The sequence below is a fragment of the Phascolarctos cinereus genome, unplaced genomic scaffold, assembly GCF_003287225.1.
Source record: "Phascolarctos cinereus isolate Bilbo 61053 unplaced genomic scaffold, phaCin_HiC Scaffold_5;HRSCAF=322, whole genome shotgun sequence".
Taxonomy (NCBI): Eukaryota; Metazoa; Chordata; class Mammalia; order Diprotodontia; family Phascolarctidae; genus Phascolarctos; species Phascolarctos cinereus.
The window spans coordinates 368,156,032-368,181,401 of record NW_027555958.1 but is presented as its reverse complement, the minus strand read 5'-3'; the positions used below and the strand labels follow the sequence as shown (position 1 = coordinate 368,181,401).

At 42.7% G+C, this 25,370-nt stretch overlaps 1 protein-coding gene across 1 annotated transcript in view; it reads right to left on the bottom strand.

Annotated features, from left to right (window-relative positions):
* BATF3 (basic leucine zipper ATF-like transcription factor 3) overlaps positions 1 to 24,630 on the bottom strand; it is a 26,171-nt gene extending 1,541 nt beyond the window's left edge. Inside the window, exons 1-2 of the mRNA XM_021007889.2 lie at positions 24,264 to 24,630; positions 18,974 to 19,078 (exon numbers count right to left, since the gene is read on the bottom strand). Of these exons, the coding sequence (XP_020863548.1) occupies positions 18,974 to 19,078; positions 24,264 to 24,341 (183 nt within the window). The 5' untranslated portion in view covers positions 24,342 to 24,630. The remainder of the gene's footprint in view (positions 1 to 18,973; positions 19,079 to 24,263) is intronic.
* Between the last annotated feature and the right edge of the window lie 740 nt (positions 24,631 to 25,370).

Here is a 25,370-nt window from a genome sequence, read left to right as displayed (position 1 = left end):
ACACACACACACACATATATATATATATATATATGATACGAGGAGGCTGGAAAGTTAGGATACTGGGAGATTGTGTAGGGTCTTAGGTATTGGGCTAACAGGACCAAACGTTATTCAAGAGACAGTAGGGAGCTACTAAAGAATTCTGAGTACTAGAGTGACAAGATTCAATCTGTTCATCAGGAAGATGGATCTGCCAGGAATGCAAAAGAGAGACTAAGGAGAAGAGATACTGGAAACAGGGAGATAGGTAGGTAGGAAGCTATTTTAATAGTCAAGGTGGGTGGAAATGGGTGCCTCAGTGAGGAAGATGCCAATAGAAATAGAATGAAGGAAAAAGATTCAAGAGATATTTTGGAGGTAGAATTGACAGAACTTGGAAGTTTGGGTGATAAAGGAGAGGGAAAAATGAAAGGTAACTGAAGTTTCAAGCATGTATTACTGGAGGACAAGTAGTTCTACTGCCAAATATAATGAAGTTAGAAAGAGGAGAGACTTTGGGGGAAAATATAATAAATTCAGAGTTGAATATATCAAGTTCAAAGTGCCAGCAAGACATCTAATTAGTCACACTTAGTAGGCTGTTGGAAATGTGGATGTGGGACTCAGGAGGAAAGAATAAGGAGAGTGTGGTGTCCTGGGGTCCAAGGGATGAGAGTACATCTTACATGATGGAAGGGGTAGTGAGTGGAATAAATGCTGCAGAAGCTAAGTAAAGGCTGCTGGGTAGATCAATCAGAAGATCATTGGTGACCTTTCAGAGAATAGTTTCAGTAAAGTGGTAAAGAGGGACTTGAAGCTGCAGTGGGTTAAAGAATGAGTGAGTTAGGAGAAGTAAGACATCAGATGCCACTCCTTTTTCAAGTGGTTTAGAGGTGAGCTGGAGGCAAGAGTTGGGCAGCCAGTTTGGGTTCATCATTCCACTCTGACCATGGTTTGTTTTTTTTTTTTAATCTCAAATGTGTCATCCATCCATCAGCTATACTCCCAGTTTTGTGCCATCTGAACATTCAATAAGCATGTCCTTGTCATCAGCCAGTTCAGGAATGTAACCTCCTCCAGGCCCCTGCTACTTGTCTGACAGTCCAGCTCTGCTCTTATTGTCTCCCTACCTTATTTCCCATAGCACCTGTTACTGAACTTTTCTTCTTTCCTCTCCCTGCAACAGAACCTCCTCCACCCACATTTATAACAGATGAACTTGTCTTTTACTCTACTGAGAACAATGAGACAATCTAAGCTTAGTAAACTTCTCTTAAGGTGAACTCCCTTATCTGTTCCTCAGAATTCAGCATCATCAGTCTCTCTGTATTTCTGCTGCAAGACCACAAAGGACCAGCCAAATACCTTCATACACTGCTCATCTCCTTTTGTCCCCCACTAGCCTCCCAGTAAGTCCCTGAAGGTTGATTAACCCAGATTATCTGGCTCCGAGGTCAGACTATCATAAGCCAATGGGATAGGCCCCTCCATGGGCCATGAAGGACAGGATGGGAAGGCAAGAAATTGGACAGGAGCACAGGAGGGCAGCAGAGGCAGCTAAAGAAGAGGAAGAGGCTGCAAGAGTACTAACAATACAGACATTAAAAAGAAAAGTGGGGAGACAGGATGATACAGTTCCAGTCAAAAGGTCTGGATTCAGATCATGCCTCTGATATAACCTCTGTGACATCAGGCAACTCATTTAACATTTGGGGGCCTCAGTTTCTTCATCTTTAATTGAAAAAATTGGTTTTAGTCCATTCTACATCTTATGGGGAAGAAGCTGAAGACTCCATCCAAAGCCAGGAGCTGGCAGAAGAGAGAAGTCCTTGACTGACAATATCTTATCAATCAAGCAACAAGTGACAATGACAAGAATTGACCTTGGAAACAATGGCGCTCTATCAGGCAGAAGCCTTGTGAGACCAACAGGGAGCAATGCTATGCCTACACACTGGGAGAGACTATATACCCCGGAAAGGCTGCACACTCCCTAATACCAATAAGGAAGGAGCAATGCCTCTGGGAATGGCTCAGTGATGTCACCAAAAAACATCAGTAACTATTCAGTGTCAGAGGCTTAAAATGGGATCCACGCTGGCATACTTGCACTGACTTCTGTGCCCACTCTTTTCCTTGATGGTATGTGTCGTTGTGAGAGATTGTGCCCTCAAAAAATAAAAATAAATGAAAAAATTAGACTAAACGGCCTCTCAAGTTTTTTTCTAGCTCTAGAGCTAAGATAGTAGTACAGGCTTGCACAACCCACAGCCCTTGAGCCACTTGCTGCACAGGGGAGACCTTGTGAGGGCCTCCCAAAATCCTTTGGTGGGCCGTAGGTTGTGCAGGCCTGTACTGGTAGGAAGAAGTCTGGATTAAGACATAGAGGGCCTGTTTTCAAATCTCACCTCTGCTACTTATTACCTGTGTGACCTTGGGAAAATCACAGCTTCTCTAAATTTTAGTTTCTTATTTGAGAAATAAGGGGGTTGGTTTAGAAGATGGTCAGTAAGGTACCTTGCAGTTTTCAATCCTATTATCCCTTGATAATAAAATTGAAAATAAAAGTCATCATCACCCCAGGGCAGGAACTGAGAAATGGGCTGGTTCCTACAAAGTGTTTAAAAGGGCCAGAGCAGGGGACCTGGGGTCTATGGACTTAAAAAAAAACTGCTAACTGTATTTTAATATAACTGGCTTCCTTTGCACTCCCAGGCATTTGATTTTATGCATTTAAAAACATCATTCTCCTGTTTCTTCTTAATTCATTTTCACCATAACAACTCTGTAAAAACAAACAACGTTGAAAGCTATAAAAATTATTATCAATACAATGACATCCATGGCTCCAAAAGATGATGATGAAACAGGCTTTCCATGACAAAGAAGTGATGGGTTTAGAACACAGAATGAGTATGTATTTTTGTTTATGGTCACTGAGGGAATTTGTTTTGCATGACTATGTACATCTGTTACAAGAAATTTGCTTTTTTATGGGGTAGGGGAGTAGAAGGGAGAGAAAATAGATTTCCGTTAGTTTTGGTTTTTTTTAATAGAGGTAGGGAAGGGTTTCATATACGAAATGTCACTGTATTATTAGTTTTACTTAACTGCTTTACTTAGTTACAAGAGACCTCTCACAAAGCAGGAGTGATCTGTAAATGTATGCAACATAAAAACAAAACACCTCAATAAAAGTTAAAAGGAAATTTTCTGATAGTAGGTCCATAGGCTTTGCCAGACTGCAAAAAGAGTCCATGATACAAAAAAAAAATGGTTAAGAAACCCTTGTCTAGAGGAAGACTTCCAGGTCCAGATTTAAGAAGAAGTATTCAAGATAATAAACAAGAATTGCACAGGATGAGAAGTCGAAGTGCCCACATGACTGAGATCAAAGATCCACTGAAATGTTGAATTAAGTCTAAAGTATCACAAGGTGTTTTCCTCACAACAGCTCCGTGAAATCAGTAGAGCAAGCATTATCATGCCCATTTTGAAAATGAGGAAATTGAGCCTTGGAAACATTCAGTAACTTCCACAGCTTCTTACTGCCTGTAGGACAGATTACAAAATCCTCCGTTTGGCATTTAAGGTTCCCTGCCTACCTTTGCAGAGATTTCATATAACCATCAATAGAATTATAAAATCACAGAATTTGAGAATTGTAAGGGGCCTAGGTAGCCATCTGATCTAACTCATACCTGAAAGGGACCTGTAATATACCAGTCCTAAGTGTTCCTAAAGCTTCTGCTTGAAGACCTTCACGGAGGGGGCACGTGCCATCTCTCAAGCAAGCCTTGCCCCTTCTGAACAATTCATAGAGTTCCTTCCCTGATGAACCAAACACTGTGTTCCAGCCGAAATGAATTACTAGAAGTTCCTTGGACTTGACACTTTCCTGCCTCTGCCACTCCATGCCTGGAATACCTTGCAGAAGTCTTTTCTTCCTCAGGCTCACAATGTCTTCATCTCCCCAGACCAAAAATGACCTCCCCTTTGCTTACTCCACTTTGGCTCTCTCCTCTGCCTCAATCACAGTACATTTTGTCCTATGTTTATTTGCATTCCTATCATATCTCTCCTGGTAGAAAGTAAGCTGCCTGAGGGCAGGGGCAGGAAGTGTATCATTTTGTAGGCAGTGCCTTACATAATGCCTTGCCTAATCAATGTTTGTTGAAATGAGATGAGTCAGCTGCTGGTGACAGACCAAACACTAGCTGCCGCTCAGTGGTCTCCCATCCAAGCCGGCTGACTCCTCCCTCCTGGCTTCCTCCACCACATGGGGCTCAGAATCATCCCTCTGTCACTGAAGGCAAAGAAGGGGCTGCACAGCTAGGCTTTCCTTAGGATTGCTTTCTCTTGGAGGTCTAGCTTTGGCTCCCCAGCCTGCAGAAGGGCCTTTGTCTGAGCTAAAAGCAAGAAAGAGGAAATTAAAAAAGTAAACAAGAAGTGGCATTCTCTTTGCTGGGTGATCTGCTAGTAGGGGCCCAACTTGTTTGAAAACCACAGGAATATCAAGAGGGGCATGAAGGGGGAAAGAAGGGCTGAAGGTTAGAGAATATCAAAAGGGAACAGAGAAAGGGAGGGAAAAAACCAACCACCACCAGGCACACTTTCATATTTAGAAGAAACTACCTGGACACTGGCAAAACACATTGGTTCTCTTGTTATTTAAAAAAAAAAAGGTTATCAGATTTAATGCCATCCAATCCCACTGATTCCCTAAGCTGTTTGCCATAGCAGAGTTTGAGACCATTATCCTACTTCATTTTCTGTTTGCTAGGAAATCTTTTCAAAAAGAATGAGACCAAAGACACTAAAATTACTACCTGAGTCCAGGATTCTACTCCTCAGACCCCATGCTGGGGGTAGGAGGTGAAGAAAGGAGGGCAGACCAAGTCATCCAGGACTAAGTAAAACATATATGGCATAATGGAAAGAAGGATGGACTTGGGAGTGAGGAAACTTGCATTGTTATTAACTCTGTGATTATGGGCAAGTCACCCTTTCTAAGACTTACATTTCCTAATTGGTCAGCCCCAAGGTGATGAGGGCCTGAACTCAGGTTGGGGCTGTGTGAGCTAAGGGAAGGGAGCATATATGAGTTGTGTTGGAAGAGGAGAAATGACAAGATTTAGTGAATGGACTGGATATGGGGTGAGTGAGAGTGTAGTATCAGCCACCTCAAAGGGTGCCTGTGAGGGATACACTTTGCAAGGCTTTTCTAAACTTTCCAAGAAGAATAAAAGGAACTTTAAAATGTCATCAAGGATATGTATGATAGAAAGGGAAGATGAGCTTGTCATGTGGCAAGAGGGAGGGGTGACAGGTAGACAGCCTGCTCCCCTGGTTCCTATTTTATATCAGGAAAGATCAAGGGAAGTCTCTAGAATACTAGGTGGACTCCCTATGGTGAACATAGGGGAGGATATGAACCAGAGTGCCCCACGATGAGCAGGCATGAACAGGGTGCAATCTGAAATGTTGGAGAGAACCTTCCCATCAATGAGCTCACAGACTCACTGGAGTACACGATATCCCAAAAGTCTGAGTTCAATTTGAAGCTACTAAAGCTTCATTGGGGCTGGCTTAATGGGAGATGAGCTAGAGAATTAGTGTGCAGAGGCTGAGGGGCAAAGGGAAGGAAGAACAAGACAAAGGCCAAGACCACTGTAATTAGACTTAGGAAACAGCAGAGCTGGACTGGATGTTAGAAAAATGATCCAGCCACAGAAAATCAAAGTTAGAAGGTACTGCAGATGCTAGGTGATCTAGCCATAATTGAATAGGATTTTCCTCTAAAAAATCATCAGACCTCTAAACCAAATCACTTAATCTCACTTAATCTCTCTGGGCCTCATATTCTTTACCTGTAAAATAAGAGGGTTGGATTAAATGACCTCCAGGTCCTTCCAGCTCTAAATCTATGACCCTACGATCCATCTTCCTCGTTTTACAGTGGAGGTAGTCCTTCTGCCATGGAGAGGTGGCACCGGCTGTGTGACCTTGAGGCTGTCACTTAACTCAGAAGGCCCCTAGTAGTGAAGGAACGGTCTCAATTTCCCACAGGTAGTTCATGACAAAGCCAAGACTAGAACCCCAATCCCCTGACTCTTGAGTTCAGTTTTCTTTCCATTAGGTCACTCGCCATGCTGACATGGTGCTTCTGCCATCATTTCAAAGGTATATATACTTACATATAATTACTGCCTTGGAGTTGGGCAGCTAAGCTTCTCTCCCAGAGGCACCTGACCCTCAGGCCAAGGAGCAGCAGAATTCCAGGGAAGGCACGGTAACACTCCTCTGATCACTCTGGGCTTTTTTCAGTGAGTCTATCAAACCAAGTCCCAGCTAAAATCCCATCTTCTACAGAAACTTTTCCCAAGCCCCTAATGTTATTTCCTTCCCTCTGTTGATTATCTCCAATTTATTTTGTCTATGTCTTGTTTGCACATGATTGTTTGCAAGTTGTCTCACCAGCAGAGACTGAGCTCCTTAAGAGCAGAAATTGTCTTTTGCTCTTTTTTATATACCCAGGTGCCTGGCATATAATAGGCACCTAATAAATGGTTGTTGACTGACTGACTGTCATATTTCAATGCTAAAAAACTGTGCCATGGGCCACCTTCAAGGGCAATAAGCTATAGAATAAGATACCGTGATCAGTTTCTATGCCAAGTGAATACGTGAAATGAGTGAAGACCAGAAGTACCTTAAACAACTACTCTACATTCTGTGGCAGCATGCTGCCATTGTCTTCCTTTTTGGACTTTTTTGGCTCTTAAAATCCTTTGGTAGGCTGACCATATCCAAGCTAGAACCCTCAGGGAGTCTTTGAGATCCTAAGTGACCACTTGGATTCTTGTTCCATGAGCACAGACTCAGGTACAAGCATCAGGGGCTGTTAGCACATTGAAAGGGTAGTGGTCTCTTCCCTTATGTTAGGAAATTACTGCAGACAGCAGAGTTATCATGCCCTCATTCTGTATGCCAAATTTTCTCCACGTGAGATTCCATATTCTCTTTTCGTTTGCTGCAGTCTTCAGTGAAAAGATGGCTCTCCTTGCTAATGCCAAACCCTCTACTTTGTCCTTGATCTCATTCTCTCTTGTCTTGTTTGGTCATTTGATTCTTATAATAATGATGATGATGATGATGATGATAGCTGGCATTTATGTATCACTTTAAGGTTTGCAAAGTTCTTAAATTTTTAATTCAATTTTATTTTTAATTCTGAATCTCTCAAATTCTCCTTCCCCACAGTTTGGGAAGACAAGAAAAACAAAAACACATTACACATACGCATAGTCAAGCAAAATAAATCCCCACATTTGTCATGTCCAAAAAGAAAGAAAAGGAAAAAATGTTTCAATCTACACTCTGAGTCCACCAGCTCTATCAGGAGGTGGGTAGCATGTTTCCACATGAGTTCTTTGGAATTGTGATGGGTCATTGTGTTAATCAGAGTCCTTAAGTCTTTTGAATGGCTTTACAAAATTGTTATTATTGTGTAAATTGTTCTCCTGGTTCTGCTCTTTTCACTTTGAATCAATTCATATAAGTCTTCCATGTTTTTTCTAAAACCATCCCCTCCATCATCTCTTACAGCACAAAATTATTCCATCACCTTCATACACCTTAACTTTTTCACTCCTCAATTGATGGGCACCTCCTCAGTTTCCAATTCTTTGCCAGCACAAAAGGAGCTATTCTAAACATTTTTGTACATATGGGTCCTTTTCTTCCTTCTTTGATCTCTCTAGGGTACAAACCTACTAGCAAGTCAAAGGGTAAGCACAGTTTAAGAGCTTTGGAGACATAATTCCAAATTGCTTTCCACAATGGCTGGACCATAGCTCCATCAACAGTGCATTAAAGTACCCGTTTCCCATAGCCAATCTAGCATTTGTCATTTTCCTTTTTTTAAAATTGATGTTATCAATCTGACAGGTATGAGGAGATATCTCAGAGTTGTTTTAATTTTGCAAAGTTCTTTACATATTTTATCCCATTGGATGATCAAAACAATCCTGTAAGGTGGTTGCTTTTATTATCCACATTTTATAGATGAGGAAACTGAGGCTCAGAGAAGGTAAGTGACTTGACCAGGGTCATGCAGCTAAATGTCTGAGGCAGGAATTAAACTCAGATCTTCCTGATTCCAAGTCCAACACAATCCCCATTGTGCTCTCTAGCTACCTCATCTCCCATATGCCTCAATTTCCAATCTTTCCTTATCCACTGGCTCTGATCTTCACCATCCCTAAAAACCCTTCACTTAATTCTGCCATCCCCTCCAACTATCATCCTCTGGTTCTCCTTTCTTTCACAGTCAAGTTCCTAAAGGCTGTTCCCACTTGTTGACTCAACTTTTTTCCCTCTCACTGTCTTCTGAACCCCTTTCAATCTGGTTTCCCACCTCACCTCTATAGGCAAACTGCTCTCTCACAGGATTACCAGTGATCTCTTCATTGATAAATCCAATGGCCTTTCCTCAGTGCTTAAACTTCTCTTTTGTGTAATGATTGACACTGCTGACCACCCCTTCTGGATATTCCCTCTTCCCTCAGTTTTTGTGATGTTGCTCTGTTATTGTTCTCCAGTCCTTTAGAGTATCACTATCCATGTCTAGGAGTGTACCCAGGGCTCTGTTCTGGACTCTTTTCCCTCCTCTCCCATAGTCTCTCTCAATGACCTCATAAATTTCTGAGGGCTCAACTACCATCTGTGTGAAAGTGACTCCCATATCTATATGTCCAGTCCTCTTCTCTCTGGAGCTCTAGACACACGCATACAACTATACGTTGGGCATTTCCACCTGAGGATCTGATGGCATCTCAAACCCAATGTGTCCAAAATAGAACTCATCATCTTCCCCGATAAACCCACCAGTCTTCCTGTACAGAGGAAATATATACCTGCAAGGGGCCTCGGAGGTCATCTAGTCCAGCTGTCTCATTTTACAGAAGAGGAAACTGAGGCCCAGAGAGGTAAGTGACTTGTCCATGGCCACAGAGACAATATCAGATGAGGGGTTTGAACCTATGTTCTCTAGAGTCAACGTTCGTTAGTGTGCCACAGTGGAGTTTAAGGCACCCAGGTTTACATCCCAAAAGGCATCTTTGATTCAGAGATAACAAATGGAGACAAATTTTTTCCTAGGAGCTTGACTGTGAAAGAGAGGACTAAAGGGTGATAGCTTGAGGAGACAGTAGGACTAAGTGAAGGATTTTTTTTAAAGGACAGAGAATATCCAAGTATACTTGGGCAGCTAAGTGGCACAGTGGATAGAATGCTGGGTCTTGAGTCAGGAAGACTTGACTTCAAATTTGGCTTCAGACACATACTAGATGTGACCCTGGGCAAGTCACTTAACCCTGTTGGCCTCAGTTTCCTCATCTGTAAAATGAGCTGGAGAAGGAAATGGCAAACCACCCCAGTATCTTTGCCAAGAAAATTCCATGAATAGTATGGTCTATGGGATCGTAAAGAGTCAGACATGACTGAACAACAGCAAAGTATGCTTGTCACTAGGAAAGGAGCTAGTGGATGAGGAAAGATTGAAAATTAGGGTTAGAGAGGGGATAATCAAAGGGACAATTAATTGCCTATTCTTATCGAATAGGCCTCTCTAATAATCCCCTTCTTTCTCCCCTCTTGATGCTGCCCTAGTCCAGGCCCTTCTTCACCCCCTCACCTAAGCCATTGCCATAATATCCTAATTGGTCTCCTTTTACATGACCTCTCTTCCCTCCAATCGATCCTCCACACAGCTGCCAAACTGAGATCTGATCCTGCCTCTCCTCTATTCAAGAAGCTTCGGGGTTCCCTATTGCTTCTAAGATAAAATACATATTTATGTAAAATTCACAAAAAAATCTGGCTCCAGACTGTCTTTTCAATCTGATTACATGTTACTGCCCCTTATATATAATACTCCCCAGCCCAAATGGCCTACATTCTATTCCCTGTAATATCATTCTGTGACCCTTCTCTGCGCTTTAACATAGGCCATCTCCCGTGCCTGCAATGTTCTCTCTTATCACTTTCATATTCGGTAATCCCGAGCTCCATCCAAGGTTCAACTCAGTGGCCACCCCTACTAGAGGTTTTTCCTGATTCCCCCAATAGCAGTGTCCACTTCTCCCTACCCCCATCACTTAGTACTGGTGGTGGGGGGGAGGGCAGTTCTAGAGGGGTTTGGGCCCAGACCTATGATTTTATTGGAGCCCAGGGATCAAATAGAAACTCTTATTTGGCAATTATGGATCTTCCTAACCTGGTCCCATCCTACCTGTCCAATCTTCTTATATCTTCTTCCTCTCTATGTACTCTGTGATATAGCTACACTGGCCTCCTTGCTGTTCCGCAAAGCCAACACTCTTTCTGCACTCTCCACCTGGTTTCTCCATGCCTTTGCACTGGCTGGAAGTGCATGGAAGTCTTCCCCCATGCCTGGAAGACTCTGCTTCCTCACCTCTGCCTCTTAGCTTCCCTGGCTTTCTTCAAAAATCAGATCAAATCCTACTTTCTGTAGGAATTCTCTCCTGCTTTCCAAAGCTCTCCCACCCCACCCCTATTCCCAATGCATTCATTCCCATTTCAGATTACCTTCACCTGTTGTCTGTATCTTCTTTGTACTTAGATATTAACTTGTCATCTACTCCAATGCTTGATTGCAACAACAATGCTTTTCAAAAGAAAAAGCATTTATTAAGTGCTTACTGTGTACAAGGTACTGTGCTAAGCACTAAGGATACAAAAGAAAACCAAAAACCCGAGAGGTTCCCTACTGTTGAGGAGCTCACATTCTAATGGGAAAAGACAGCCAATCAAGGAGAGGTGACTGATTTGGTATTTAAGTTTAAAAATTTTTTAAATTATTTTTAAAAGGGGGATAGGTGGAAAGGGAGAGAGGAAAAGAGGTTGGTAAAATAAGGTCAAAGCAGCCCATGAGCAGGTGGAACAGATGGGAGAGTGAGCTGGGAAGGAAGTGAGCGGCATGACTGGGACTGCCAGTGATATTAAGCTAAGACTTATCAATCACCTATCTGGTCTCAGAGTGGAGTCATGGCAAAGTTTGCAGGGCAGCTGCGGGGGGGGGGGCGGGGAGAAGCAGCACATAGCTAGTGTTTAGATGGAGTAAACCTGAGAGTACACTAGGACAGAAGTATATCTACACACCTTTCTTGGTATCCCCAGGCTTAGTACTGTGCCTGGCACACAGTAAGTACTTAATAAACGCTTGTTGACTTTTTGTATCCCTAGTACCAACACATTGTAAATGCCTTAAAAATATTTATTCAATTTAATGGCAGAGAAAACAAATCTGCTGTGGTTATTTGTTTAGTAAGAAAATCATTAGATGCTGCTTTCTTAGCCCCTCACATTTCTTCCCAGGTACTAGCAGAGCTCCAGGCTTGATGCCAGCTCACACTGAACTAACTGACTGCCTCTTACTTTCTCTGGGATATGAGCTGGATAACTCTTGGGGACTCAAGTGGTTTTCCATATGAACAAGTCTATTGCACCGATTCACTGTGAAATTATCCTTTACCACATTTCTGAATCTGCAAACTTGCTATAATAAAATTGTAACAACTGAAATATGTGCTGCCATTGAAATGATCATTCCTCCTTTTATGTCCACTTCTTAATGAGCTCGGCACTCAGCAGAGCCAACAGAACCATGGAACTGGTCCCATGTTCAGTCCACTCAGGAAGAAACTGGGAGTGGGGTGTGTGTGTGTGTGTGTGTGTGTGTGTGTGTGTGTGTGTGTGTGTGTGTGTGTGTGTAGGGGGAGATGTCGTACTTTGCACAAGCACCAATGATGCTTCTAATAGGATCATAGATTTAAAATCAGAAGGAGCCTGAGAGGCCATCCCCCTTTTTAAGCCCTGTTTTGAATTCAGGTCTTCTCAACTCTATATCCAGTGCTTTATACACACCACCAGTGGTGTCAAACTTAAAAAGAAATAGGGGCCAGTAAACCCTACCTAAGGATCCCCACTAGCTACATACTGACTTAGAAAAACACATTCTAACATTATCTATGTTTTATTGTATTTTTATTTATGTTGTTAAATATTTCCCAGCGATTTTTGTTTCCTCACACTCAGGAGTGTCATGGGCCTCACATGTGACGCCTCTCCACCACACCATGCTGCCGCTAAATTCACTGTCATTGCGAAAATATAAAATCTCTTTGGCTGGCTGTTTCTCTAGTAGTAAGGATGCATTTTCCCTGAGCCATTTGAACCCTCCTTTGACCACTGGCACTCAACTGAAGGAGATAGTTGGGCCAAATGAATAACAATAAGTAGTATTTATATAGCACTCTAAGGTGTGGAAAGAAAACTCTTTACAAACATTATCTCCCTTGAGATTCCCCACAAATTTGTGAAACAAATACTATGACTTTGCCCAGTTTGCAGATGAAGAAAGTGACTCCAAGCCCACTCTTTCCACCTCACTATGCTTCCCCTACAAGGATGGGAACTCATGATTTTTACTTCCTGAGGACCATGCTTTCCAAAGGTGATCTATAGTGAAGAGTAGCATCCTCCATTCTTCCATCTCCACTGGACAGAAATAAGAGCACACTTCCACACTTCAGCTGAAAGAGCTGAATTTCAACAGGTCAATCATGCAGGCTAAGGATGAAGAAGTCTCTGATAGTGGGACTGTGGAACACTAGCATTCTGCCTGCATTACAAAGAAGTTTAAGTTCCTGACTCATCCAGTGATCAAATCCAAATATACTAAAAGCCATAAGCAAGATGGAACAAGGCGTAAGGAGGGTAGGTGATGTAGCAGGTAGAGTGCTGGGCCAGGAATCAGGGAAACTTGAATTCAAATCCAACCTCAGACACTTACTAGCTATGTGACCCTGGACAAGTCACTTAATATCTGCTGCCTCCGTTTCCTCAACTGTATAATGGGGCTCCTTACAAGGTTGTTGTAAAATAAAATTTGTAAAGCGGATCAGTGGATAAAGTGCTGGACCTGTAGTGAGGAAAGCTTGAGTTCAAATTTGACACTTACTAGCTTTGTGGGTAGGTACATACATGCACACAGTAAGAGAAATGCAGACACAAAGAAATAGATGAGGCATAACTTCTTCCAACCTGGCCCCAGCTAAACAACACTCTCTTCTCATTGCTCCACAGAAGCACTTGTGTGTAATCTTATAAAGTTAATCTTTTCTAATATGTTCACTATATACTCATTTTCAATGTCTTTTCATGTTTCTTTGGAGGAGTCTACGTAGCTGCCTTCTATTGGCAGCCCTTGAGGGAGGTTCCTATGTCTATCTGAGTGGGTTAGTTCCTCTGAATACCAGTGCTATGAGTAGAGATGGGAGTGGGTCCTTTGAGCTTCAATGCTATCTTCCACATGAAACCTTGAGGACTGGGGCTATTTTTTTCTTGTCTTTTTCTTGTCTTGGCTGGTACGTAATAGTCACTATATGTTTGCTGATTGCTCATAATTCCTGTTAGTTGTAGTATTTCGGTAACATGAAGTTGGGAAGCCTGTTTGCTAAATGTAATAGAGGCAGAAGTGAAGAAGAAAGAAAGGGGTTTCACAAAATCCTTCTGTGGAAATTTACAAAACTACACAAAGGCAAGGAAAGAGCTTCCCCTAACATAATTCTGGAGAAACCCTGAAAGCTCTGCTCTGGGAGTTTCTGCCCCACAGAAGGTCATGGTAAATTTTATGCTAAAAAAAAAAAGAAAAAGAAAACCAGCCCCCCCCCCACTCCTCCCAGCCCCAGAAACCAGGTTCACGTGAAGTGAAGTTTGCCTTGGGATGTACCCAATGTCCTTTTCTGTCTCCTTCCCTACCCCCACCATTGTGGAATGAGAAAGGCATTGTACCCTGGTTAAAGGAATTTCAGGTACTACTTAGCAAGTGTTTGAGCTTGAAGAGGGTAGTTTGAGGGCAGAGGGCAGAAAACTCATCTATCCAAGAGTCTTTAAAATAATATCACCTCTAAGTCAAATCTTTGGGCTACCCTTGTTGAATTACTTCGTAGACTTTATGAGAGTGTATTCTATTGGCTTGGACAAGCTATAGCAATTTCTTGAGATATTTACCCTGGATCAGTATAAAGAAATAATCAAGGCACTATCAAGAGTAAGAAGGGATACTAAGCTGTCCCTTAGTTTGTCCCCATGATGATAATGAAATAGAGACTTCTTGAGATGGGAATTCCAACAGATCCTTTCTAGCCATGGCCTTGACAACCATTCTGGGCTAACACAAAATCTTCTTATCCACTCAACCTTATGGAATAGTTTTTCTGAAAACCATCCCATAAAGTTGATGGGATGTTTTTTTCTGAAAACCATCCCATAAAGTTGAGTGGATATAAAGATTTTTTTTTATTAAATTCTGCAAACATGTATTAAACACCTACTATTGCAAGACATTAGGCTAAGTGATAGGGATTCAAATATCCAAGTAAATGCTATTTACATGGTGCTTTAGCCTTTTCCACACGTTAGCTCAGTTGTTACTCACAACAACCCAGTGAGGTATAGCTTATCATCACGTTTTAAAGAAGATATTGACATTCAGAGAGACGAACAGATTTGTGTATATTGAGCACGTGTCATAGGCAGGATTTGAATCTATCTGACTCAGTCCAGCATTCTATCCACCATGCTCTACTGTTTCTCTAACAATAGAACAAGATTCTGTCCTCAAAAAGCTTACAATCTAATATGAGGGATAAAAGAAAAGTTCAAATAACTCTAGGTTCAAGAAGAATTGTGTAAGGATGTCCAAACAGAATGGGGCCTCGGAAGTTTCAAGGAGAGAGGGCTTAAAATGGACAGAATCAGAAGTCCACTGTCCACTAAAAACCCCAAGACATTTTTCAAACTGCTCTCTAACCATACCTATGTTTCCCATTCTGTGACTTAGGATGTTATTTTTTGAACCAAAACATGAGTTTACATTTCACTCTAATAAATTTAATTTTATCAGAAAATTCCCATTAGGAAACTCCCTTTACCAGGGCAGTTGGGTGCCTTCTCTGTAATTAAAGTCTTAGAAAATTGCCTAGACCAGTAGTGTCAAACCCAAATAGAAATGGGAACCATTAATCTGTACCTAAGGATCCTTGTGGGCTTTAGAAAACCACATATGTTCTATTGTATCTTATATATATTATTAAATACTTCTCAATTATATTTTAATTTGGTTCTGCCACACAGGACTGTTGTACGGTTGCATGCAGCCTAGTGAGCCATCTGACACCTCTGGCCTAGACCACTAAGAGGTTAAATGACTTACCCAGGGTCAGAAAGACAATATGTGTCAGAGATAAGATTTGAACCTAAATTACCCTACCCTCAAGACCTGCTCTCCACCACCCCACCCCCCACAGCACTGCCTCTTACTGTCATCGATAAGAATGTTAAACAGAATAGGGCCAGAAATAACTTCCAAGCTGCCATTGAAACATTAGTGACCACTCTTTGGTTCTATGTGTTCTGCCGATTCAGAATCTCCCTAACTGTATTATTGTCTAACTCATTTCTTTCCAACTTGTCCACCAGAATACTAGGAGACTCTGTCAAATATTTGGCTAAACTCTAGATGAACCAAATTTATATTTCCCTACTCTACTAAGTCTAATCCTGCCCAAAAAGGAATCTATTTTCAAAGAAGACAAACTGGGCTGTTCGTTGTCACTGTTTCTGTTTTTAGATATCCACTAACCATCCCTTTAATAATAACATTCCAAAATTTTGCTTGGAATCAAAGCTAAACTCACCAGCTTATAGCTTGCAGCCTCCATTCTCCTCCTTTTTTAAAAAAAACCCTACAATATTTGCCTTTCTCCAGTTCTGTTATATACTAGAAAGTGCACTGACTCTGGAGTCAGAGGGTTTGGGTTAAAATGCAGTCTCATCTCTGATACTACTTGTATAACCCTGGACATGTCACTGAACCTTGTTAGGCCTCAGTTTCCTCATTTGTAAAATACAGGAGTTAGACCAGACATCCCTTTAGCTCCAAATCTTCGGTCCTGTGATCTCTCTTGCTATCTGCAATCTTTCATAGCTCAGCTATCGCATTTACTAGTTCTTTCAACACTTTAGGAATCAACTCATCAGGAACCAGTGATCTCAGCTCCCCAAGGACAGCTAGGTGCTCTCTGACTATAGACAAACTAGCTTGAATATCAGCTCTCTAATAGCAATTTTTGTTATGCTCTTTCCAGTTCAAAGATCATTTTTGACAGAGAATCCAGAAGCAAAACAAGAGCGGAGCATCTCCCCTCTCTTTCTATTGTTAATTTTCCTTATAAAACGCTGCAAAGAGGTCAAGGAGAATATGGATTGAAAAAAGACTATTGGATTTGATGGTAATAATAATAAAAATGATGATGATAGCTAACATTTATATAATGCTTACTATGTGTCTGGAATGTCACAATTATGACCTCATTTGATCCTCACAACAACCCTTGGAGGTAGGTGCTATTATTATCTCCATTTTCAAGATAGGGAAACTGAGGCAGACAGCAGTTAAGTGACTTGCCCAGGGTCACACAGCTAATAAGTATCTGAGACCAGATTTGAAGTCGGGTTTGCCTGACTCCAAGCCTGATACTCTCTCCACTAAGCCACCTAGCTGCCTCTGAAGTTAGTAATTAGGAGGAACTAAGGATGACTTGATGAAGGAAGAAAGGATCTGAATACACTAAGAAAGGAAGAGAGATTGCAGACTCTTAAACAGAAGCAGTCAAGGCAGAGACATATTCATTGACATTTTACATCTTAGGATTTATGCATGCAAATGACTAGAATATTCATAAAATTTCTAATGATAGACAACATGGCATAGAGGGATGGTTTTGGAGTCAAGAAGACCTGGGTTCAAGTCCTGCCGCTGACACATATTGTCAGTGTCACTCTGGGCAAGTCACTTACGCTCTCGGTATCTCAGTCATTTCTTGAAGATTCTAAGTCACAGATGAGTTGTCAATCTATATTGGTAGAAAGGGTTTTCAGACTGGAAGGCTCCCTTTAGATGAAATTACAAGCGTCAAACTCCCCAAAACAAAACCTACTTAGAGCTTGATTTTCCTTTTAACTTCAGGCATGATTACGAACATTTCCTGTTTAACTCAGTTTAGACTTTACCTGTATTCCTCATCAAGCTCGCCCTCACCAAAGCATACTTGATCCAGGGAACAAAGGGACAGAGTAATGAACAAAATATCATTCCCCTCTATTCATGCTCTGGAGGAGAGTCAGTTATCCTCCTATTCTCCTCAGGATGCATAAATTCATCCTGGCCCACCTCTTTTGGACATTTCCAGGTCTCCAACTCAAAGAACTGTGCTCATAAATTCTTTGTTGTTGTTGTTCAGTTGTTTCAGTCACGTCTAACTCTTTGTGACCCCACGTGGGGTTTTCTTGGCAAAGATTCTGGAATTGTTTAGTCATTTCCTTCTCCAGCTCATCTTACAGATGAGGAAACTGAGGCTAACAGGGTTAAGTGATTTGCCCAGGGTCACACAGCTAGTCAGTGTCTGAGGCTGGATTTGAACTCAGGAAGAGGAGTCTTCCTGACTCCAAGTCCGGTGCTACATCCACTGTACCACATAGTTGCCCTTTGACCAAGATAACACAGGCAAATATTGGGCCAGAAACACTACGGACTTAACTCAGTGTATTCTTGGGATGAATGCCTTAGTGTGGAATTAAAGGCCCCCTACTATCTTATTGCAACCTATCTTTTCTATCTTATCTCACACTATTTTAACTTCACACATTCTATACTCCAAACAAAATAGAGATAGTTGCCATTCCCCAGCAAAGAAGGACCACAGGAGTCTAAGGACCAGATTCCAATTCTGCCTCCAATGAATATTGCCATGGTGACCTGGGTGTTAGTCCCTTCATGTGGTAAAATAAGGAAGCTAAACCAAATGATCTTTGAACCACTTTCTAGTTTTAGAGCTATAATGCTGTGTTCCCACCCTTCCCACCTTTGCTAGCACCATCCCTTATGTGTGGAATGCCTTCTTTCTACCTCCCCCACCATTTCCACATGATGATAAAGCCTTCCTTGAACCTTTCAGCTGAGAGTAAACTCTACTTCATCCGCTTTCATTTGTATTACATTCGTGAGTGAACATGCTTTACCTCCTCCATTAGATTATAAACTCCTTGCACAATGGGAATAATATGTCTTATGTACCCCCATGTATCTCTTCCTGAACCTAGCCTAATGAATTGGACATTTTTGTTGTTGTTGAGATCTGTAATTTCAATGGTATGGGAAAATATCAATGAGCAAAAGTCCCTGTTGGACACTGACTTACCCAGTTCTTAAAGGTTACATGTGTCAGAGGCAGGATTTGAATCCAGGTCTTCCTGACTTCAAAGCCAGCCTTCTATCCACTATACCATTTTGCTTTTCATAAGGTGCACAGTAGCTGCTGAATGACTTTTGCTTGGATGAAGAGAAGAAGGAATTCTGTGCAGTGCATTGAGTGACGGCACACACAAGTAGGTATAAGTACAGAGTGTGCTGAGTGTGCCTGGGCACACTCAAAAATACAAACAAACAAAAAACTAGAATTTCATGCTTCATTTTTTGTTTACATTTTTAAAGTAAAGTTTAATTGTTTATTTTTTAATACAAGATTAGTTAAATTTTAGTTTCTTTAGTTTGATGAATAAAAGTGTCCATTATGATTATATATCCAATGGTCTTGTGCCTTGAAAAACTAGTAGCTCTTGTACACTAGGTACACAAGCTAATGACCATGTGCACAGTGAGCATTCATTGTCTGTGGTTATTGACCAACTGACATTCAGGATAAGACATGTCTTCGATAATAATAATAGTAATAATAACTCCTATTTATAAAGAGCTTTGCAAAGATGATGGCAAAACCTTGCTTAAGGGCCAAACGATGAATATTTTATACGTACCTTCCACTGCCCATAGTCACGTACTTACCTCGTGAAGTTTATCAGCCTTTTGGGTCTGCTTCTTTCGACTCCTTTGAGCAGCAACTCTGTTTTTCTCTCTCCTCCGGACCTTCCGGTCATCATCCTCAGGGCTCTAGGGAGGAAAAAGAACAGATGAGTCACCAGAGTAGTAATGCCTTCCAACCTGTCCTTCCCATGAGTTGTTCTTCATTTACCCCCTTCCAAGCAGCCTAGCCGTCCGTCACCCTTTGTTCGTAATAAATGTAACTCCTTCTTATTGCCTTCTTCTGATGTCATTCCCCTGCTCATAAGTCCTTACAGAATTATAGGAATGGATGCCGCCTCAACGGCCTTCTAGTCCAACCTATACCCCCAAAATGGTCATCTAGTCTCTGCTTAAAGACTTGCACTGAGGAGTAAACCCATTCTCTCCCAAGGCACCCCATTCCACTCTCTGGCCAGCTCTAATTTTGAGGGATTTTTTTTTCAGCCTCCTTGCCACTTGCACTCACTGCTCCTGGTTCTAGTCTCTGGAAGAACAAGTCTCTTCTATATGACAGTCCAAGAAATACTTGAAGACAACTATCATGCTCCTCTGAGGCTATTCTTCTCCAAGCTAAACATCTCTGATCCCTTCAAGCTGCCCTTGGATCAAGGCCCTTCACCATTTTAGTTTCCTTCCTCTGCACACTTTCCAGTTTATCAGTGTCCTTCCCAAACTATACTTGGCAAGGCTGAACAAAATACTCCAGATCTGGTCTGCCCATGGTAGGGCACAGTGGGATTGTCACCTCATTATTCCTGGAAGCTAGGCCTCTCAAAACAACCCAAGATCATATCAGGGTTTTTTTACTACCACATCCTACTGCTGACTCATACTGGACTTGAGGTCCACTAAAACACACAGATCTTTTTCAGATAAATCACTATGCCTCCTCTATCTTGTACTTGTAAAGATTATTTTTTGAACCCAAAGATAAGCCTTTATGTTTATTTCTATTGTACTTCACTTATTAGATCCAACCCAGTGCTTGGGAATTTGACCCTGTCATCCACCAAGTTGGCTAACCCTCCCGACTTTATGTCATCTGTAACTTTGATATGCATACCATCTCCACCTTCATCCAAGCCATTGATAAAAATGTTTAACAGCATAGGGCCAAGCACTGACCCATGGGGGACTCCCTTATAGATGCCTTTCTAGGGTGACATTGTGCTATTAATGACTGCTCTCTGAGTCCAAATAGTTTATCTCTACATCTTTTCCATAAAAATAACATGAGCTACTTTGTCAAATGCTTTGACAAAATCTAGGTAAATTATAGCTGCAATATTCCCCTTATCTACCAGTTTAGTAACCCTAGGAGGGAAAAAAAGAAAGAAACAGAACAGTCTGGAACGATCTGTTCTTGATGAAACCATCTTCTTTGTAATCCTTGCCTCCTTTTCCAGATGATCACTAATCATCTCCTTCATGACACATTCTAGAATTTTCCCAAGAATTGACGTCAAGATCAGTGGCCTATAGTTTACAGACTGTTGTCTCCCTTTTTTTGGAAAATTTTTGGGGCAGCTAGGTGGTGCAGTGGATAGAGCATCAGCCCTGAAGTCAGGAGTACCTGAGCTCAAATCCGTCTCAGACCAAACACTTGATACTTACCAGCTGTGTGACCCTGGGCAAGTCACTTAACCCCAACTGCCATAAAAAAGAAAAAGAAAAAAAAGAAAATTTTTCCTGTATCAGTTCTTTGATATCTATTCTATCCTCCACTGAGTTGTCAAATTGATCTTCCTAAAGTGCAGGTCTGACCTTATCAAATCACTCCCGCCCCATCCTCATTTCAATTTAATAAACTCCAGTGGCTTCCTATTATCTCTAGGATCAAATATAAAATCTTCTGTTGGCTTTTAAAGCCCTTCATTACTTGGCCCTTTCCTTCCTTTCTATTGTTCTTGCACCTCATTCCATCAACATTCTCTGGGATTTAGTGACATTAGCCACCTAGCTTTACCTTGAACAAGACATTTCATTGACTGTCTCTATGCCTACAACTCTCCCTATTCAATTTTCTTCCTGGCTTCCTTCAAGCTTAAAATCTTTAGCTTCTTTCAAAGCTCATCTAAGGTACAAACTACTGTAGGAAGCCACCTTTAATCCCTATAGTCGTTAATATTCTTTCCCTTTTCAAATTATTTAGTATTTCCTTATCTTTGTAAATATTGTACAACTTCACCCCTCGCCCTCAAAAAAAAAGTAGAATGTAAGCTCCTTGAGGACAGATAGTGTTTTTTATTTTGTCTCTATATTTCCAGCATGTAGACAGGACCTTTTATATACTATGGTGATTGATAAATGCTTGTTCAATTAAATTGTATTGAATTGATATGTGCATAGAACATCTGTTACTGGTGGTGTTGTTTGGCTTAGATTTTAAAATCCCAGAAGGTTAAAGACTTTGTATAATTTATTTTTGGATAGACTCCAACATAGTGTCACACAAAATGATACCCAAATGCTTTTGAAAATAAAGAAATACACAAATGTGGGTTTTATTAGTCATTCTGTACACCTCACACTTCCCTGTAACTTATATTGACATGTCAAATTCCATTAAATTCATCAAAAATCCTCGAGTTTATAATCTAAGATATGGCTGCTTAAAAACTTTAATAATCAGCCCTTTTATTACAAGATGGATGACTAAACCACAAATTGAATTTCAGGTACATCTTGAAACTCCTTGGTGGTACACAGTAGTATAAGTCAGTCAAATCCCTCAAAGCTTATCATAGAACAAACACTTTAAGCCAATCAATGTGAAATGTTGAATAGTCAAGTTGAAACAGAGATCTCACGACCTTGGGTCAAAAACAGAACCTAGAGAAATAATGACTGGGCATTTGCTGTGCTGAGAAGATACTGAAGAAAGAGAAGTTATGGTCTCTGCCTTGAAGAAATTACCATCTAACAAGAAAAAAAGGACACAGAATCCAGCACATTCACCTACAATAAGAATACCAGAAGGCTCAGTGATTTTGTCAGCCTTCAGGGTTGTGAGCATGGGAACTTATGCTACCTATAACAAAGATCTACAACTTAGTAAGTAATTACTGGGAGCTCTCTAGGGCACACAGCTTAAATGTCTTGCTTGGGGTCTCACAGATACTAAGTGGGATTTAAACCCAGGACTTCTTGACTCATTGCTTAGCACTCAATCCACTCCAACATATGCACCTGCACCCAGAGGAAAATAACTCTGTGCTAACAAAAGGCTGAAGCAAGACTGAGATGCTCTCCCCACATTGCTGCAGATACCGAAGGATTGACTCCAGATTTTGTGAGTCAGGGTTCAAGTCTTACCTCTGACTATGTGGCCATGGACAAGTCACCCAACCTTTAAGTCCCTCCAGACCCCTCTCTAAAATTACAAAAGTCCCAGATGTGCACTGGTAGAAGGAAATTCCTCGCCTGGAGTTTTCTAGACCAATGATGGTATGAACAAAAAAAAAAGTCTGTACTATGCTACACACCCAATCACACCAGTTTGCTCATTGTCACCACCATCACTGTAAAATTGCTTATTAAAGGGCCCCTAGATGGCGCAGTGGATAGAGTGCCGGCCCTGAAGTCAGGAGGAACTGAGTTCAAATCTGTCCTCAGATACTTACTAGCTGTGTGACCCTGGGCAAGTCACTTAACCCTAGGTTGCCTCATAAAATCATTTATTTAAGCAAATAAATGCTGGATCAAAGGGTTTAATAAATGTCAGTTGAATTATATTGACCAGCATGATACATGAAAATAGCACTGGCTTGGGAGTCAGAGGGGCCTGCGTTTGAATCCTACCCCAAACCCTCTATGCTTACTACCTGTTTTGGTGGGAAAGATCCTTAATATAAATTGAGTTACTTAATGGGCTTCAGCTTTCTTACCTGTAAAATGAGAGGATTAAATCAGAGATCCCTTCCAGCTCAGGCTCTATTATGCTATTTCCTCACTCAGAGCTGAGGGTACTCCATATTCTGACTGGGCTGCTCTGATATTTGGGGACTTGGATTCAAGATATGCCTGCTACTTAAACAGGTGTCCCTCTTGGCAACTTCATTGAGAGGCTGAATTTGAGCTCAGATTTCTAGTGGTCTTTTCACTATACAACACTACTTCCCATGAAGGTGGCCAGATAAACAGTTTGGGGGTGGGGAAAGGGGGACAGGGATCTACCTGGACCACAGGGAAAAAAAGTTTGGGAGTCAGCTAATAACAATAACAATAATAGTTAGCATTTAAAGCAATTTAAGGCTTGCAAAATACTTTACAAATATTATCTCATTTGCTCCTCACAACAACCCTGGGAGGTAGGCGCTACTATTATCCCTGTTTTGCAGATGAGGAAACTGAGGCAGACAGGTTAAATGACTTGCCCAGGATCACACTGCTGACCTAGTTGGTTGGTGTTTCACGTGAAGTCTGCTGCTGGGTATAGTGGATATGAAGTACTGGGCTAAGCAACAAGGCACCGAGATTCTAGCTGAGATCCTTCCAGGGATTTTATCGGCAAGTCACATCACTTATCCTTACTTGTCGTGAGTGGTGTTGACTAAATTATTTCTAAGGTGGCTTGCAGCTCTAACATTCTCCAATCTGCTGAGTGCTTCCACTTTCCCCCAGCATTAGGACGAACCCTCCTCACCTTAAGAGCTGTGCTCTCTGAAGCTAGGGCAGGAGAGGAAGGAGAAGGGGTGGAGGCGGAACCCCTCTCCCCAGCACCCCATTCCTCCCCTACCAGTCCTGAAAATCCCCTATGACAGGAGCCATAGGTGCAAGTGGCTGGGAGACGGGAAAGCAGTGACCCACTGAGCCCTGGGAAAGGGAGGGCCTTGACGACTGGCCGCAGCGCGGCGCCCAGAGCTGAGTTCCCACGTGCGAAGGCATGACTCTCCCCAGTCAGACCATGGGGTTCTGGTGCCCGTACTCCGAAGATAAAGTAACAGCTCAGGTAGCAGGGATAGCCAGTGGGTCTTGACCCTGATCCTGGAAGCCGCCAGAACTCCTCATTGGCTGGACTCCAGCCCCCGCACTGTTGTGTGCTTTAAGCCGCCAACCCCATGCTTGCTGCCCCAAGGCAGTGTCTCTTAACACCGTCCCCGGCGCTCTCCGCCACTTCCCTGACCTCCGCCCAGTCCGTCACGGAGCACTGCAGCCAGCAGAGATGCCGCGGTCGCGGACATTTTTGCTCTCCGCGCCCCTTTCCTCGCCCTCCCGCCTTCCCATCTACCCCCCCTCCCCTCCCCCGCTCCGCTCCATCTCCCCCGGCTACCTGCGGCTGTTGCTGATTCCCGCGGGCAGAGACGCTCCTCTGCAGGACGCTGCCGGTGGCCGGGAGCCCTTGCGACATGCCGGGAGCTCCGCTGCCCCCGACCCGCCCCCGGCAGGGCAGCGTAGCGCAGCCTCCGGGGGAGGAGCAGCCGGCCGGTCCCGCCGCGCCCCTTCTTTGCCTACTGAGATTCTCCGGCCCCGGGCATCCTTCGCGCCAGCGCACCTGGCCCTCCTCCGGAGTTCTCCGAGTTGCCCTCCTCCACTCCCTTCCCCGGCCAGGCTGGAGGCACACCTCCTCCTCCCCCTCTGGCTACCCGATCTCACTATCACTCCACTCTCTCTCTTCCTTCCGCCGCAGGTCTTTCACTCTTTCTCTCTTCCCCACCCCCCACCCCTGCCCAGCTCCTGGTCCCGTTTCCCTCTCTATCACAACCCCTTCCCCAAATTCTGATCCTGTGTTCTGATCCCTTGGAAGCCCTCACCTCTCCGCCCCGTCCAAGTCCTGATTTACTTCCTTACCCTCCCCTGCTTAGTCCCCAGCCCCACGAAGATTCCCCATCCTTAGGTCCCACTGGCAGGGTCCCGCCCTACCCCCACTCTCTGCTTCACGGGCATTTAGTCTGGGGGGCCCCGGGCTTCATGGAAATCACGTGTTGGTCTTCGAAACTTGGGAGGGAACTCGAAGTCAAACCACAAAGTGGGGTGTTTGAGAAGGAGGTAGGAGTAAGGAAACTAGAGCATGGGGCTTTTAGGGACCCTCAGCTCTCCGCAGTAGATAAAAACACAAGTGAGTGGTTTGGAGTTGGAGGGTTTTTTGGGTTTTTTTCCAAGTCTCATCGCAAAAATCTCACATCAGTCTCACCCCTTCACCCTTTGCCGGTTTTGAAGAGACTGGGGACTTCAGAGGGAACTGACAGTCATCTCTGCCCTCGGGGTGTATTTGCTCCTCCCTAATCTAAGGATCACAGTGCCCCAACTCTCCATTCTTCCTCTTCCTTTTCCCCTTTTTGCCAATGTCTCTTATTTTGGACCAAGCCACAGCTTTACGAGACACATTTCTTCAGCCTAGCCTAGGTCCCCTTGAAAATCTGTTGTAGAGAGTTACATT